The 17,803-nt window shown below is 46.0% G+C and overlaps 1 protein-coding gene across 1 annotated transcript in view; it reads right to left on the bottom strand.

Annotated features, from left to right (window-relative positions):
* scospondin (subcommissural organ spondin) overlaps positions 1 to 17,803 on the bottom strand; it is a 74,591-nt gene that overhangs the window by 49,203 nt on the left and 7,585 nt on the right. The window contains exons 12-34 of the mRNA XM_034289198.1: positions 17,470 to 17,710; positions 17,152 to 17,293; positions 14,144 to 14,270; positions 13,785 to 13,957; positions 12,069 to 12,287; positions 11,734 to 11,899; positions 11,242 to 11,488; positions 8,582 to 8,789; positions 7,676 to 7,770; positions 7,146 to 7,402; positions 6,814 to 6,948; positions 6,423 to 6,625; positions 6,196 to 6,323; positions 5,519 to 5,628; positions 5,222 to 5,371; positions 4,827 to 4,920; positions 4,070 to 4,473; positions 3,221 to 3,457; positions 2,516 to 2,695; positions 1,266 to 1,496; positions 899 to 1,021; positions 659 to 756; positions 153 to 384 (exon numbers count right to left, since the gene is read on the bottom strand). Coding sequence (XP_034145089.1) covers positions 153 to 384; positions 659 to 756; positions 899 to 1,021; positions 1,266 to 1,496; positions 2,516 to 2,695; positions 3,221 to 3,457; positions 4,070 to 4,473; positions 4,827 to 4,920; positions 5,222 to 5,371; positions 5,519 to 5,628; positions 6,196 to 6,323; positions 6,423 to 6,625; positions 6,814 to 6,948; positions 7,146 to 7,402; positions 7,676 to 7,770; positions 8,582 to 8,789; positions 11,242 to 11,488; positions 11,734 to 11,899; positions 12,069 to 12,287; positions 13,785 to 13,957; positions 14,144 to 14,270; positions 17,152 to 17,293; positions 17,470 to 17,710 — 4,200 coding nt within the window. The remainder of the gene's footprint in view (positions 1 to 152; positions 385 to 658; positions 757 to 898; positions 1,022 to 1,265; positions 1,497 to 2,515; positions 2,696 to 3,220; positions 3,458 to 4,069; positions 4,474 to 4,826; positions 4,921 to 5,221; positions 5,372 to 5,518; positions 5,629 to 6,195; positions 6,324 to 6,422; positions 6,626 to 6,813; positions 6,949 to 7,145; positions 7,403 to 7,675; positions 7,771 to 8,581; positions 8,790 to 11,241; positions 11,489 to 11,733; positions 11,900 to 12,068; positions 12,288 to 13,784; positions 13,958 to 14,143; positions 14,271 to 17,151; positions 17,294 to 17,469; positions 17,711 to 17,803) is intronic.

Raw genomic sequence — 17,803 nt, 5'->3', positions numbered from 1 at the left:
ATTGATGAAGTTACCAAGACAGTAAACCTGGGGATGTTCATGCTGATTATGAAGACAAAAAGTGATGAAAAACATGACGATGCTCAGCTGCTGATAATCACGACGACAGCAAACACCAGCCAGATTAGTGGCTCATCTGGCCCATCTCTCACCAGGACAAGATGTGCTGAAACATTGCTCTCTCTGGCGGTCCTCCCCTCTGCACTGACCCAGGGCATCCCCCAGGGGGCACTGTCTCTGCCTGCTCGTGTAGCCCGTCCCACAGGAGTGGCTGCAGGAACTCCAAGGGCCCCAGGGGGTCCAGGACCTACAACCCTGCTCATCAGAGGGACTCCTTAGGGGCTCCAGAAGGGAGTCAGAACAATCAGCCATGCCGTTACACACCTAGAAACCACACCAAGATGCAAAACCAGGTCACCAAGGAGCACCTGGATCATGTTTCTTAACATACCGGACAGCACGTTGTTTTGACATATTACATATCCATCAGGCAGCAAAGACAAGGAAATGATGGAAACTCAAATGTTTTCTGTAGTCAAATGTTCTTCTTGTTGCGCATCCTAATAAATGCCATGAAAGGCTATGACATTGTACTGTGCTTCATTTTGGCCCGGACCATTTGTGTCATTCAATATCTTGTGGTACTGAGGGACCTTACTGCTCTGAAGGAGACACAGGATCCATCCAGGCAGGTGAACTCAGGACAGGTTTGACTGATGTTCTTCTCAGTGGGACCAGGGGACGGTTTGGTCTTATCTGTTAACAGCCAAGGAGATCAACTTGATACTATAGGGACTAAATTCACTGGCACACATTTAACCGCTATGTTTCATTTGCAGTATGACGAACGCTGCAATACTGTCTCAGGAAAGAATATTCCGGACTACTGATAACTCACCACACGCCCGCTCGTCCTCCCCCTGTGGACAGTCCACCACTCCGTTACACACCTGAGTCGTGTTGACACATGTGCGGTTGTCACAAGGGAAACTCCCTGGGCAAGGCGGGATCCTTGCCGAGCCTGAAAACAAAATACTGTCCTAATATTTGGGGTACATGTTTGATGCATATGTAGTGGCTTGTAATTAGCCACGGTGCAATGAGGGTTAAGTGCCTTGCTCAAAAGCAGATCAACAGATACATTTTGACTAGCAACTTTTCATTGTTACTGACCCAAAGTGTTGACCACTATGCTATACACTGACTGTCCAGTAGTCAGCACAAGTATCATACTGATGTAAGGGACTAATACTGATGTAACTGACCACAGTTGTCTATGCTCTCGTCGGAAGCATCCCTGCAGTGAGGTATCCCATCACACACCAGCCGGTAGTCAACACACTGGTCCCCGCCGAGACAGGCCACCTGACCGGGGCCACACCTCCAGGAGCAGCCCTGCTCATCGCTCCCATCCACGCAGTCCGTCTCTCCGTCGCAGTGCCACGCCCGCGGCACACACTGCCCATTGGCACAGCCAAACTCATAGGGCCTGCAGGCTGGGCAGGGAGAGTAAGTTAGGGCCCCTACCCGCAAGGCACCGAGATGGGTGCAGGCAATAGGGAATACATTTTTGCAGTGTTACGTTTACATTGCAGATTCAGTCAGCTCCAAAATGACTGGAACCCTTGGCACATATGAGCAAAAGATCTTGTATTAAACAAACAACACAGGGAATTAGCTAGAGTATGTTGTAATATGTGGAACATTGAAATTCATAAATAATTCAAGAGAATAAACAAAACTGTTACAAGTATAAAACATCTCCCTTAAGTAAATTGAAAAAAAGTATTGCCACACTTCTTATCGTATGGTTTGTTCACCCTCCTCTTCCTAGAATAACAACACAGATACTGTAACGAGGACGTGCATGGAGGACGCGTGCCATCCCTTCCGACGTGGTGTTCGGTGCGCGTCATCGCCGGCCTTCTAGCCACGCCGCTCCTCCTCCCACGGCACTGTCCTGTCTTGTTATTGCACACACCTGGTGTCCATTCCCTCATTAGGTTGCCTATATTAGTTCCCTTTTTTCTGGGCGTCTTTGTGTGGTATTGTTCTATGTTTGGTGTTTGTAATTGCAAAGCTGTTGCACGCTCTTGCGCTCTTGTTGTTACGTGTGCCATTTTTTGTTATTAAGAAAGGAAGAAGAGTAACTACCTCCCTGCGTTTGGCTCCATTATTCACGCACCTCGACACACCTGTGACAGATATTTTAACAATTATATCCCATAATTGTTCATGAGACTGGAGAAAATATTGTCAGGGAACTTAGTCCATTCCACCATACATAATATATCCAGATCCTTGAGATCCTTCACTCTATGCTTATGGACTGCCCTCTTCAATTCAAAACAAAGGTTTTCAATGGGATTCAAGTCCAGAGATGACCAATGCAAACTTTTGATTTCATTCACCATTTATGGCCATTTCTCATTTAATGGATATGATTTGTGCCAAACACTGCTCCAAACTCTAGTAAAACTGAACTATTTAGAATGTCAGGAAAGGATGGTCTCACCTGTGTTGATAGCAGTTGGTGTAATAGGAGTTTCAGTGATAGCGGGGGCCATGGTGACAGGGCTACAGTTGATCTGGTCCTCATCCTCTGCGCCCTGGCAGTCGGCTACGCCATCACACAGCTTGTTGGGGGTCACACACGTACCATCAGCGCACAGGAACTGGCCAGGGGCACAGGTAACTGTCGTAAAGACAGGTTCAGAGACACACAGTCACACATTTAGGATCATAGTTGAATTTGCTGATTTGTGTTTTTTTCTGCACACTCCAGTCTGCCTCTCCAATGATTAGAATTGTTTCTAGGATTTTTTAATATGTAACATATAGAAAGGTTTGCATGTTACAGTTGTTCAATGTCATCCATCCTTATCCAATACAAACCAATGTCAAGCATCCTTATCCAATCCAAACCAATGTCATCCATCCTTATCCAATCCAAACCAATGTCATCCATCCTTACCCAATCCAAACCAATGTCATCCTTCCTTATCCAGTCCAAACCAATGTCATCCATCCTTATCCAATACAAACCAATGTCAAGCATCCTTATCCAATCCAAACCAATGTCATCCATCCTTATCCAATCCAAACCAATGTCATCCATCCTTATCCAATCCAAACCAATGTCATCCATCCTTATCCAATCCAAACCAATGATACGCATTTCTGTTGAGCGATAATGTGAAGTCACGATAATCTGCAGTACCTTCGTCTGGGCAGACAGCTTCATCAGTGCCGGATGGACAGTCTCTGTGTCCGTCACACACTCTGTCTGCAGGGACACACTGGTCCCCCGGGCACTGGAGCTCCCCTGGGGCGCAGACACAGCCCCTCTCGTCACTCAGGTCCCCACAGTCGTCATGGCCGTCGCAGCGGTGGATGTAGAGCACACAGCGGCCTCCTGAACACATGAACTCTCCATCACCACACACCACACCGCAGTCTGACACACACACACACACACACCACACGTAAGACACACACACACAAAGACAGACATACACATACACGTGAATAAATCCAAGAGGTAAAAAGGTTTGAACTTGACTGAGAGCTACAATACATTCTTCCAGTCCATTTAAATGTGTTGTGTCTTAAATGTTAGTTAATAATGAGTCTGTTAGCTAATTGGCAGTAAGTGGTAGTAAAAATGTAGAAACATTTTCACATTTATTCCATAATTGCTTGAAATTATTAGCCAAATAGCCATCAATTAATGTACTAACATTTAGTGGACAAATTATGTTTGTCTAATTATATTTAGTGGGTTATTCACATACTATATTTAGAGAAGTGAATGCATTTAATAAAGTTCCAACTGCGTTTGTTACATGGTTCAAAGTTAACAGTTGCATAACAATGGGCAAGACCAACATCAGTGGATTCAGAATAAAATCACTCAAAAGCACTCAATTATCAAAGGCAAAAAGTAAATACAATTCTGAAATTTCTTGTCCCCATTCCGGCATATATTTTAAGCCTGCTACATCACGGTAACTTTAATCAGACACCAAACAGTCACACTTTGTCCACATATATGTCACATGACACCCACCTTGCTCGTCGGAATCGTCAGCGAAGCCACAGTCCAGCCGCCCGTCACACAGGCGTCCTGCCGGTAGACAACGCCCGCTGGCACACTGGAACTCCCCAGGCGGGCACAGTGGCATGGGGGTGACAGGCCCACAGAACTCCTCATCTGATTGGTCGGCGCAGTCCGCTTGCCCATCACAGCGCAGGGCCTGGTCCACGCAGGACCCGGTGGCACAGCGGAACTGCCCTGGGTTACAGGTGGACGGGCACAGCTCGTCAGAACCGTCGCCGCAGTCGTCCTCATTGTCACACACCCACAGCGCGGGGACGCAGCGCCCCGCCGCGCATCGGAACTCAGACTCCTGACAGGGGGGCGGAGAGGGGCAGGGAGAGCCCTCGCAGGCCCAAACACCTTCATTACATGAGCTGGGTACATAAAGAGGTGACATATGAACAACGTACATTCACACACTGTACTAAGCATACAACAACACACAACCTTAACCGGACCTCTGATCTTGAACGCCCAACCTGAACTCTGAACCTGACCTCCTCAATGATTACATCATGGAAGATTGTTTACAACAATGAACAACATGTTTGTCTTTGGTATGATGTTAAAAGCAGATGATAAGTGAGTCGGGCTGAATGGAGAGCCAGAGTTTAGTATTTAGCAGTTGTGGCACCCAAAATCAATGCCCGTTTGTTGAATGTCCAGACACTGGGTGATGGTGAGTGGGTGGAGAGGAGGGGCAAGGGGACGGAGGGGGTGGACTGACCAGTTTTGGCAGCGCTGGCTGACCACGGCCCCAGGGGGGAAAACAGACCCCTCCCAGTCACACGGACAGAGAGCAGGGGCCACACACACTCCACCTGAAGAGGGACACAGAGCAGGCCAATCACGTAATGAACCCGGGACAGTGGAGCTTGAAGGGATTTGTTCCGGCCCAGCAGCAACACACGCATTTTATCTATTGCAGGCTTTCCAAAGTTTGCTGCAAAGCTGCAGGGCCTTGAAAAATATAGCCCAATCAGAAGTCCAGAATCAAACCCGATGTCGTACTCCTGGGGAGGAACAGAACACACAACCCATTCTCTCTCTAGGCCCGTGAGGACGCTGGTGTCCCTGGTCAGGGAACAATGTTGAGGACTGGGATACCTCCTGCTTTCTCACCGTGGAGGACGGTGCCTGTGGGGCAGAAGCAGCCCTCCACACAGGAGAGGGCGCCACACTTGGAGTCAGGACTCTGGGCAACACTGGGACAGGTAGGAGAACAAGCAGGTCCACAGGCCTCGTACACCAGACCATTCTCACACTGCATTGCTACGTGGAGAGACAGAGAGACTGAAAACTTAAGACAACTGTTAATGTAAGGCTGGATATGAAAATATAATGCATAAGAAGTGTGTGTGTGTGTGTGAGCAACAGAGAGAGTAGAAGAGCGAGGAAGGTGATAAAGGCTGTACGTACGGCAGAGTTCCTGGGTCCTCCAACGGATGTAGATGCCACGGCGGTTGCATTCTTCTGCGTAGGCTGAGACAGCTGTACACAGACACTCACAGTCCCCGCCTGAGTCACATCTACACAATACACACAGAGGGGAGAGTGACCAACACATTTACGATGAGTTGTTTGGAGATTCAACTTTTTCCTAAGAACAACATCCTGTTGTTGTAAGTATGCCATTCACCTAAATATTTAATAAACTCTTACATTTCTGCAACAAATTTTATTCTGCTAAAAAAAACTGGTACTTTAGAGAGTAGCAACTTGGGACTACCAAGTCATCTGGACTTACGGGTATTTTGGACTAGCAGGTTAATGGACCTGCTGGTATTTTGGACTAGCAGGTTAATGGACCTGCTGGTATTTTGAACTAGCAGCTACTTTGGACAAGCTGGTATCTTTGACAAGCAGGTATTCTGAACACGCTGATATTATGGACTAGCAGGTATTTCGGACAAGCAGGCACAGTCCTTTAGACTAGCATGTGTTTTGGACAAGCAGGCACAGTCCTTTAAACTAGCATGTGTTTTGGACAAGCAGGCACAGTCCTTTAGACTAGCATGTGTTTTGGACAAGCAGGCACAGTCCTTTAGACTAGCATGTGTTTTGGACTCTGTGTGATTTCACGGTTCACCACTCACCCACAGGCGTCAAAGACACACCAGTCATAGAACTGCTGGTATGGCACCTCAGGGTGGCACGGAGAGAAGAGATCCTGGGTGATCACAGCACACCTCTGCCTCGCCCACGTCACCCGGTGGGGGTTGATCTGAAACCGGGGTTAAAGGTCAGCCGAGGCTCGCTAACTGTGCGGGTCGCGCCCGCCTGCGCAGGTGCGTCCGCGTGTCGGGGTGCGTGAGAGACTCACCGCGCAGGGGTCTCTGAGATCCTGGTCCGTGACGTCGGGGCAGGAGGGGCTGACTTTCCAGGAGTTCCCAAACAGCTCCGCGGTGGACTCGACGATACCCTGTCGCGTGGTGAAGTCATTTTCCGTGTCGCCATCAAAGTTTCCACACAGACCCCCAACCCGCCCTCTGAGACGGGCCGCGAGGCGCACGTACACACGCATACCTAGAGGAGCGGAGGAGGGCGCTCCACACTTCAGGTTCATAACGTTGGCTTAGTCAGGAGTCATGAATGGTTACAACAAATGGCTTACAAGTAACAAATCTTCATTATTACAACAACAGGGTGTACAGCTCGTGTATAGGCGTTTATCTGCGTGTGTGTATTTGTTAGTCTTGCGTAGTCGGTCCTACCTCCGTCCCAGAGCAGCGTGACTCCCAGGCGGGAGGAGACAGACACGAACAGGCCCACTCTCTCCAGAGTCAACCCGCTGCCGGAGTACATCCTGGGCAGAGTCACGGCCATGCCGTTCACCGTCACGGCTTTCCCTGGTCACACACAGGGACACGAGGCCAAGCCGTTGGACTGCTCTGTTGTTGGAAAATCTTCAAAGCTTCTATCATCATTTGACCTTGTTCAAATCCAATGTTTTGAAACCGTCTCTCTCAGGGAAGGTAAAGGTCTACCACTCCACCCCGAACCGCCCCCCCCCCACCTCTTCCACACTCCTCCCTCCCTCTCTCACCTCTCAGCAGGTGAATGGCGGTGTTGCCCACACTAAGGGTGACGGACTTGGTGCAGGTGACACCGGTGCTGCCGCAGGGTATGTTCTCGGCGGTGACGCTGAACAGGCCGCCCGCCTCCTGAGCCAGCACGTACTCGCAGTCCCCGAGGAAGGAGAAGCAGCGGCCGTCGAATGTGATGTAGTGAGGGTCACCCGTCGCCAGGCAGGTCCCGGCGCATAAAGACTGGCTGCAGTGCCAGCGGCGATCCTTGCACACGCTGGAGGGAAAACCCAGATCCATCTCTTTTGGTTCATTGTTGTGTGTTCAGTTAGGGGTTGTGTTTTCAATCATACATCTGAGATTAGTCCGTGGAGGGGGCCGTTGTCTGGTCTCCACTAGCTTCCTCATCACAGACAACCAGTGTTGTGTTGTAACCTTTAATTAATATCATGGTTCCACTGAAGGTCTGATAACATTCAGTGTAAAAGTATGGGGAAACCATGTGTTGCATGTTACCATGTGTTGCATGTTACCATGTGTTGCATGTTACCATGTGTTGCAGTCTTTGGCGATTGTCTCATTGTTGTAGTACAGCCGTCCGTTATGGTGGCATGGGCACTTCTCAGGGAGGACACAGCGAGCATCCTGGGGTAGAAACAACAGACAATATGTTACAATCTTCCAACATTGCCCTTCGGCAGGCGTAGGTCCATCATGACCAGGGCCACCAGAACAGTTTGCTCCCGCGTACTGTGGCTCTCAGCAAACAATCATCTGCCCTATTGAGGCTAACAGGATTATACTAGCAGCATCAAACCACCTCCTAATGGGTTACTGCTAATTAAACAGATGCACGATAATACTTGTTAAACTTGTTTCCTATACATGTACTTAGTGTGTAAAGGTGATTCTGATGAGAGCGTGTAAATGTACTTAGCGTGTAAAGGTGATACTGATGAGAGTGTGTAAATGTACTTAGCGTGTAAAGGTGATACTGATGAGAGTGTGTAAATGTACTTAGTGTGTAAAGGTGATTCTGATGAGAGCGTGTTAATGTACTTAGCGTGTAAAGGTGATTCTGATGAGAGTGTGTAAATGTACTTAGCGTGTAAAGGTGATTCTGATGAGAGTGTGTAAATGTACTTAGCGTGTAAAGGTGATTCTGATGAGAGTGTGTAAATGTACTTAGTGTGTAAAGGTGATTCTGATGAGTGTGTAAATGTACTTAGCGTGTAAAGGTGATTCTGATGAGGCAGTGTGTAAATGTACTTAGCGTGTAAAGGTGATTCTGATGAGAGTGTGTAAATGTACTTAGCGTGTAAAGGTGATTCTGATGAGACAGTGTGTAAATGTACTTAGCGTGTAAAGGTGATTCTGATGAGACAAAACAAAACACTTCAAGGGAGACAGTTACACGGACGGGGGGAGGGGTTGGGTTGGGGGGGTTTGTGCCCACCAGCAGTACAGTTCCCTGGGGGCAGACGCATCCCGCCAGGGGCTCTTGGCAGGAGGAGGTTGGGGCTCCCGCTGGTCCCTGTCCGGGGGTGTCCAGGCTGGAACAGGTCAGCAGACAAGAGTGTGGGGAGAAGACCAGGGAGCCGGGACACTGGGATACCTCCTGACACACATCATCTGTGCAGTTCCAGACCCCCCGTGTGCACACACTACAGGCAGGGGTGAGGGAGGGGAGGGAGGGGAGGGGAAACCACAGTGAGAAAGAAAAATAACTGTGTGTGTCTGTTCTATTGTTACATGAGGATTCACCCATATACATCAATATGAATGCTACCTAACAATGACAATAGCAAACCACTACACAGACTATATGATGGATTCAAACTTTGGTGCTATAGCAGACACATCTGCTAAAACGAATCCAGCTATCCTAAACAAAGCCAACACTGGATTTTACTACATTGGAATGGAATACACATGAGCAGGACAAAATTGTGTGTTATTTTAATCACTTCATGCCCACGACTATTCAAATGGTTTTTTTATCAATACGCTTTTATCAATACCATGTTGTATCTCGACATCGTACGTCACACTGCCACCACATAGTATGTCGTCGTCACCCCCCCAGCCCCCCCCCCCGGCCCCCAGCACATACCAGAGTGTAAAGAACCGTAATACGTGCTGGTGGAATGGTCAACGTGAGACAGAAGTTGCAAAGGTCAGCTGAGTCGCTTGTGTAAGGCTGCAGCCAAGGTGCTCATTGGCTCGTTTTATCATCTCATCCAATCAAAGAGCTGAATACAAACTCCACATTACCACAGTGGTAATAAAACTGTTGGAGCGAACGCTGGCACACACCCAACACATTATTCTGAGGCAATTAAATTTAAGGGCCCAGAGGAAGAGGTTGAACGGGGAGTGCAGTCCTCACAAGGTCAATGACAGTGTTACATTCGGTCGGCGTAACGTTTACCTGTATTTATGTATATATCTTTTTGGAAAAGCATTCACTAACTCTCTCCACATTTTAATGGGTTCAAGACAACATTTAAAACTGATTAAATACTTTTTTTTGCAACCAATATAGGATCTCATTGGTGATGAACAGATACATCTGAGTTTCATGGCTCATGGCAAAGGCCCTGCATACTTGTGTACTAGGCATATTTCAGTTTTTTTATTTTCAATTAATTGGCACAGATATCTGAAAAGTGCTTTGTCATGTATTGTATGGTCCTTATGGGTCACCTATTCCTGTCGGCCTTACAACTTTCAAGACACCTAGTACTTCTGACCGACCAATAAAATGTCTAATCTTTGGTGGGAGCGACTTAGCACCAGCCCGTTTACATGTTGCAATGTGGAAAAAAGATGCAATGAAATCAACCTATCCTGACGTAACCAGACCAGGTCATAGACAGATTTCATCAGAGCTCTTAAACCACTGAGACTGGGCCCGGGAGAATTGTTTCACCACTTAATAGTACATCCAGAGATTCATATCACAACAATGCATGTCAAAACCCCTGACTTAATAATGTATGTATCGAGACTAACAGTCAATTTCAAAAGACACTGACATTTTGTTCTGGCTCTGTATTTCAGCACTTTGAATGAGACACTGATTTCATCTGAGAATATTTTCATACTGCCCCCCATTTTAGGGTACCAGAAGTGTATGGACATTTTGACTTCACTGCTGCATTTGTAATGTCGAGTCTGTTGCTGTTGTCTGACAAGACGAGGACCAAAGGAATGTCAGTGCAATTCAACATGTCTGTGTGAGGGCAGATACATCAGAATACATTTAGTAGAGATAGAGTAGGCAAAACATTACAGTAGGTGGGCCAATTTTTTTTTCTTTTGGTCAGAAATATACTTCCCATGAATAATCTTAAAAGGTTATTCCGATAATGCCGAGTATAAACTGAAATGTAAGATTAAAGTCTCCAATTAATTTAAACAAAAGCTCTGGTTGAGCCCAAACGACCTGTCACTGTCCAGATAACCGTGGAGGGTATACCATGGTTAATAATGGAAAATATAATGTGATTTAATATAATTTAATATAATGTGATTTCACTTGCTGAAAAATTTGATTTTGATTTGTTAGTGAAAATCTGATTTTCAGCAACAAATCTATTTCATGTCTACAATTTCTACGCATTTCCATGATTCCACTGATAGACAATATATTTTTGTATCTACCTTTGGTCAAAATAGTACTTTATCATCCAGGGTCAAAGGTCAAAGATTACTTCTGCTGACTAATGTCTTCATTCCTTTTATCAGACCCGCGCAGGAGCTTTGTACTACAGCAGTCCACCTCACAAGCATACACGTGTCGGTCATAAAGAAACATGAGGGACACTGGGACAGAAACTTCTCAAGTATTTCTATTGAATCCATCACACTTTCTATTTCTGTCTCTGTTTCCAAGTTAATCACTTGTGGAAGATTTCTTCAGTCTGTATCTGGCGTGGAACGTGTAAGGCCAAGACAAACAGTGAACAGTGAATTATGAAGCAAGAGGGAGATACTGAAAAGCTCTGAATTCTTTTTGGGCTTACTGGTGCATCTACTGAATATAAAAATCAACATGTCAGGAACCCAGGACGTTCAATACACCATATGACACCCCAACCTCTAGACACTTACCAGGTGTTGCAGTTGTCATGGACGGTACTACCAGGTTGGTACAGCTTGTCTCCCCGCATGCAGGGGCACATGGAGACTGGCACACATTGGCCCTGTTCATCCTGCGCCAAGCCAGGGGGGCACTGGCAGCCGGGCACACAGCTCCGGGTGCCCTGATCACAGCTCCAGCCCTGCCGGAGGTCAGCACAGGAACCACCACACGGCCGCCCACACTCCTGGTAAACCTGGCCCCCGGAACACTGCACCGCTGGAGGGCACGGAGAGGAGCGAGAGAGTGGTGGACCGTTGGTTACTGGAGCTCTGGAACGCTGCTGCACTCTGACAAAGTATATCTGGTCAATATAAACGAAATCCCTTTCAGACACACAGACTGTGCCCACTTTGGAAGAGGTTCGCGCGCGACGTGGTTGGGTATCTGGAAGGATTCACTACGGCTTTTCAAGCGCGAGGCACAGAACTCCAGGGATGACTTAGTCAAACATGGAATCTTACGGCAGAAGGTGTGGTTGTGCCAGCTGACAGGCACGCCCTCCTGGGCACAGTGGAGGGCATAGGTGGTGAGTATTGTACAGTGGCAGTGCCTCGGGGGCTCACAGCCACACACGTCCATCAGACACAGACGCAGGTAGGGCTCCTTCTCCACGACGTCATGACAGGGCTGCATGGGGAGAGACCAACAGGGAGTCTACTAGGAAGGAGGCTTAACAGACCATCATGAGCACCTTCAGAGAGTTGGTGAAAAACTAGGCTTTTTAAAACTGCCAGGTATACACAACAATAACGGGTGCGGACACGCACACACACACACACACACTCAAAACCCCCACCTGAAACACAGGGCTGCGTATGATGGAGCAGACCCTCTGTGCATACTGCCTCCTCTGGGTGTAGGTGCCACAGGGGTCTGGCTGCGCTTCCAGTGGAGGAGGACAGTCCCTCGTGGTGAACTTAGCAGCAAAGGAGGAGACAGTGTTCTCCACGTCCCCCTCAGGAGTGGTGAAGTCATCGTACTGATTCCAGTTCATTGTTCCACACAGCCCTCGGACCTGGAGGAAGGACCAGTTCAGTACCGATGCAGTACAGAAATAACATCATGTCCAAAATCCAAGCGGGACATTATTTAGAACACATTATTTGCAAGTGGACAAAAGGGATTAAATGAGCCTATTGGATGGTAGTGGTCGGTTGTAGTATTAATATACACTCACCAAAAGGATTATTAGGAACACCATACTAATACTGTGTTTGACCCCCTTTCGCCTTCAGAACTGCCTTAATTCTGCGTGGCATTGATTCAACAAGGTGCTGAAAGCATTCTTTAGAAATGTTGGCCCATATTGATAGGATAGCATCTTGCAGCTGATGGAGATTTGTGGGATGCACATCCAGGGCACGAAGCTCCCGTTCAACCACATCCCAATGATGCTCTATTGGGTTGAGATCTGGTGACTGTGGGGGCCATTTCAGTACAGTGAACTCATTGTCATGTTCTAGAAACCAATTTGAAATGATTCGAGCATTGTGACATGGTGCATTATCCTGCTGGAAGTAACCATCAGAGGATGGGTACATGGTGGTCATAAAGGGATGGACATGGTCAGAAACAATGCTCAGGTAGGCCGTGGCATTTAAACCCTGCCCAATTGGCACTAAGGGGCCTAAAGTGTGCCAAGAAAACATCCCCCACACCATTACACCACCAGCACCAGCCTGCATAGTGGTAACAAGGCATGATGGATCCATGTTCTCATTCTGTTTACGTCAAATTCTGACTCTACCATCTGAATGTCTCAGTAGAAATCGAGACTCATCAGACCAGGCAATATTCTTCCAGTCTTCAACTGTCCAATTTTGGTGAGCTTGTGCAAATTGTAGCCTCTTTTTCATATTTGTAGTGGAGATGAGTGGTACCTGGTGGGTTCTTCTGTTATTGTAGCCCATCCGCCTCAAGGTTGTGCGTGTTGTGGCTTCACAAATGCTTTGCTGCATACCTCGGTTGTAACGAGTGGTTATTTCAGTCAAAGTTGCTCTTCTATCAGCTTGAATCAGTCGGCCCATTCTCCTCTGACCTCTAGCATCAACAAGGCATTTTCGCCCACAGGACTGCCGCATACTGGATGTTTTTCCCTTTTCACACCATTCTTTGTAAACCCTAGAAATGGTTGTGCGTGAAAATCCCAGTAACTGAGCAGATTGTGAAATACTCAGACCGGCCCGTCTGGCACCAACAACCATGCCACGCTCAAAATTGCTTAAATCACCTTTTTTTCCCCTTCTGACATTCAGTTTGGAGTTCAGGAGATTGTCTTGACCAGGACCACAACCTTAAATGCCTTGAAGCAACTGCCATGTGATGGGTTGATTAGACAATTGCATTAATGAGAAATTGAATAGATGTTCCTAATAATCCTTTAGTGTATATGTAGGATTAAGTGTTACCTTGAGTACAGAGTCAGAAACGTGGTTTAATATCAAATGGTAAGAGAGGGAGCCAGAGTTTTACTTTGGTTTACTACAGAATACAATGAGAGAAGGGGTTTTACCTTGTGAGCGAAGCCGGGCTGTAGGGTGATAAGAGCCAGGGGTCCATCCAGGTGCCACAGGAGCTGGGCCCCAAACGCTTGGACAACCAGGAAGGAAGACGATGCTTTCCACACTACCAGGTCCCCCGTCACCACTGGCAGCGCCTCCCTCTGGCCGTTCACCGTCACTAAACCTGGAACATGAAAAGACATCATTTATTGGTCTGCCCTGAGGGCACCCAGAGCCAGCGGTTTCACCCTGATTGGTTGATCAGTTCATTAATTAATTCATTTGTCCATTGTTTGATTGGATTTTACAAACACATTGGAATTATACATACACAAAGGAATTACAGTAAACAGAGGTAAAGAGAACCAACCTGTGCTGGTGATGATGACTGTGGTACGAAGAGCAGTGACAGAGATCTCTCTCAGACACCCATATCTTCCCCCTGTCACACACTCTCCACCTTCTACACTCACAACCAGCTTCCTGTCCACAAAGTCCTGTACACACAAACACGTATAAACACACACACGCAAATATGAACATATCACACGCCTAATGCCTAAAGGCTTCATCTTTAACTTTGTTTAATGTGTTTATTTTTCTTTTTTTTGGCAAATAAATTGCACTCAAAATACGTGTGTACAAAAACAACAATTACACTTAATGGAGAGTGAAAAGTCAACCAAATGAATTGCTAAACAAAAGATCCACAACACCGAGAGGAGTTTTTGGAGAAAAAAAATTTGCCTAGTGAATATAGTCTACAGAAAGGCGTTAATTCTAACACTAGTGTATAGGACCAGTGTAGAAGTCCAGACTCGTAGTTAAAGCAAATGCATCGTTTGTCCATGAATAAGCTATGGAAAAACCGAGAGGACTTTTTGGGAGCAGGGTCTCCTTGGGTCTCCTTGATTAGGAGCAGGGTTGAAAACACTGGTGTAGAAGAACCCCAGTGCTGAGTGTTACAGACTCAATCAATCCATCAATCAAATGTATTTATTTATCAAATTTATTTACAGCAGTTGTCACAAAGTGCTTCACAGAGACACCCGGCCTTAAACCCCAAGGACCAAACAACAGTAGTGTTGAATTTCAGTGGCTAGGAAAAACTCCCTAAGAAGGTCGAATTTTAGGAAGAAACCTAGAGAGGACCCAGGCTCAGAGGGGTGACCAGTCCTCTTCTTGCTGTGCCGGGTGAGATATTAAGAGTCCAATTGGAATAATAAATACATTTATCTGGGCTAAATCCAGAGTTTATTTGATTTTAGACTAGGTCAGAAGTATGACCAGGTGGACAAGGACAGGGACAGCAACGGGCCCCCCAAACCAGGTAATCCGCAGGTGTGGATCAGACTAGTGTTTAGTTGAAGAGTGACTGTGTCTCTGTGACTGTGGAAGTAAAACATTGTCATCCTTAACACATTCCAAAACATGCTCAAATGCAGTTAGATGATTGATATCATATTTCAACTATGTGTTTTTGCACATTCATTAAAGCTAGTCAAAGATAAATAACTTAAATTCCAACCAGTTACGGTAAAGTCTGCATTTCTAGACTTCAGTAATCTCAACCATTATTGGCACCCAAGGTAAACATGAACAAAAATAGTTTATCAGTATAAGGTCTGTTCACAGTTCCAGATCTCAACCATATCACCAGGACAAGACACCAATCAAAACAAAAGGTTGTTGACATTCACAAATCAGACAATGGCTATAAAAACACATGACTGAAAATAACTTAGAATCTAACTGGAATTGAAGAGGAGGTGTTTTCAAGTATGCACATCTGTTTTGAAGTATGTATGTTTCAAGAGGCAAAAACAGGATCAGAGTTGGAGAATTACAGAAGTTGGACACAAAAGTTTTTTGGCAACAACATAAAAGGTGGATTTGGCATAAAATTAGCCATGGTCATGCAGAAGATTAATTGAATCTGTGAAGGATGGTGGTGGGTATGTTTTGGAGCTGGTTTACTTCAAAGGCCCTGGGAAACGTGTTGCTGGCATCAAATTGAAAGATTCCAGAAAAAATAACATTTCTCAGTTTCAACATTTGATTTGTTGTTAGCCAAGAGGTGTCAATGACTAGCCTTGATTCTAAACTCAAATCCAAGGTGCTGGAATACAGAGACAAAAAAACAATTATGTGTCCAAATATGTTTTGAGTTCACTGCATATGAATGCATTTCAACTCCGTTATTTAAAGCTCAATGTACAGTGACATTTTCTGACTGTTATCATAGAATGCAAAGTCAACCTGCATGTGGTACTGAAATTCATTAGGTCCATTGACCTAGTAACCATTGAGTCTTGTTAAGACAGTTGTTTTCTTTCAAGGTTAATGAAGAAGGGTTAATTCAGTTCTTATCATTTGGGCGTATATCCAATTATGGTCTGCCTGCCTAAGGCAAAACTAGGTAAAACTAGTTTTGAGCAATGATTGAACTGTACAGGAATTTCCTTCCAGACGTCAGACTTTTCTACTTGCGTCTGCTCTTCTCTTACTCAATAAACTGTCTCATACTGTGGAGGTTGACCTGAACTTTTCTCATTGCAGAGCTCACTTTAACCCTTCATTGTGGTTGCGAAATTCTGAAACTTGGCCTATCAATGACTATCAGGTTTTTCTTTAATCCTTGCTGAAAGGGAATTAAAAAAAAATCTGTAATCAATCCACCAGGATATTTGGGAATTTGGGGAAATAATATTTGAATTGATCAATACAAAATTAAAACACATTTGTTCAGTGTCTTGCATTCAAAATAAATAATAAAATCATTGAACTCCAAAAATATTTCAGAGTGAAACTTTTCATTTTTTTGGCTTCGTATTTCAGCAGTTTGAATTTTAAATGATGCATTGACTATGGGCCTAAATATGCACAAGAGAGATGTTGATGTCTAGTCTTAATTCTAGGCTTTGTTTTGCATTTGGAGTCAGTTACTTCTGTCTGCCAACATGAGGACCAAAGAAGGGTCAATGCAATTCAAGCAGCACATCATGAAGCAGAAGAATGACAATAGAGACAAAGCCAAAACATTGGCATGGCAAAAGTAAGTGTTTGATACTTATTCCAAAGTGCTAAATTATAGGTCCTAAAATATGTCAACTGTACAAAGACTTTTGAAGTTCGCTGTATCACTAAGATATATGGCCACTTGTTGTCAAAGAAGCACTGTTGAGCCAAATGTGTTGTACTATTTCATGTAATCAAAGCTTTGTATTATGGAATTTCATGGATATTGGTGATAAAAAAAAAACATATTACAAATCCAGCCCAAAATGTTTGTTAATAGCAAAACCCCCGGACTGCATCTTCACCTTCAGACAGTTACAGTTCGTGTGGAGACGCTTCCCTGGCCTGGCGATGTCTTACCTCTACAACGGTTAAGCCACAGTCCCCTCCCTGCAGAGAGTACCTCTTCCTGTCGAAAGTAGACACGTGCAGCGCCCCCATCAGGCTGCACTGAGCAGCACACCTCTCCCCCGAACACTGCCATACACCCGCTCTACACACACTGGGTTGAAGAGGCACGGTCAGGGAGGGGGGAGAGGAAAAGAGAGAGAAAAATGGGTCGATGGGAGGAAATAAAAACTAAAGAATCACCAAAGACCCCTTAAAGCTTTGTGTATTATTATTGGCTGCCCAGATGCTCAGGATCTCGCTAAGGCCATAGTAACGCCAGACACTCACCAGGTGTTGCACCTCTGTTGGATGGTGTCTCCTGATTGGTAGGTGTGTCGGCGGTGGAAACAGGGGCAGTCATCCCTCCTCAGACACAGCCCTTGGTGCAGGTAGAGGCCGCGGGGGCACTCACACCCCCCCACACACTCCTCCCTGCACTGGCCCGAGGCAGGGGGTTGTGGGGAGGAGCAACTGGGGGGGCAAGAGGAAACGCAGTCCGAAAACACCTGCCCCTGTGGACACACCCGTTCTGGGGGGAGAGAGGGAGAGAGGGAGGGAGAATAACAGGGAGAGGAAGAGGGAGAGAGAAGGAAAAAGTGAATGGTCGGGTGAGTGGTGGAAA

The sequence above is a fragment of the Esox lucius genome, chromosome 21 (assembly GCF_011004845.1).
Source record: "Esox lucius isolate fEsoLuc1 chromosome 21, fEsoLuc1.pri, whole genome shotgun sequence".
Lineage (NCBI taxonomy): Eukaryota > Metazoa > Chordata > Actinopteri > Esociformes > Esocidae > Esox > Esox lucius.
Note: the sequence above shows the minus strand (reverse complement) of the source record. Positions and strands in the feature narration are given on the sequence as shown.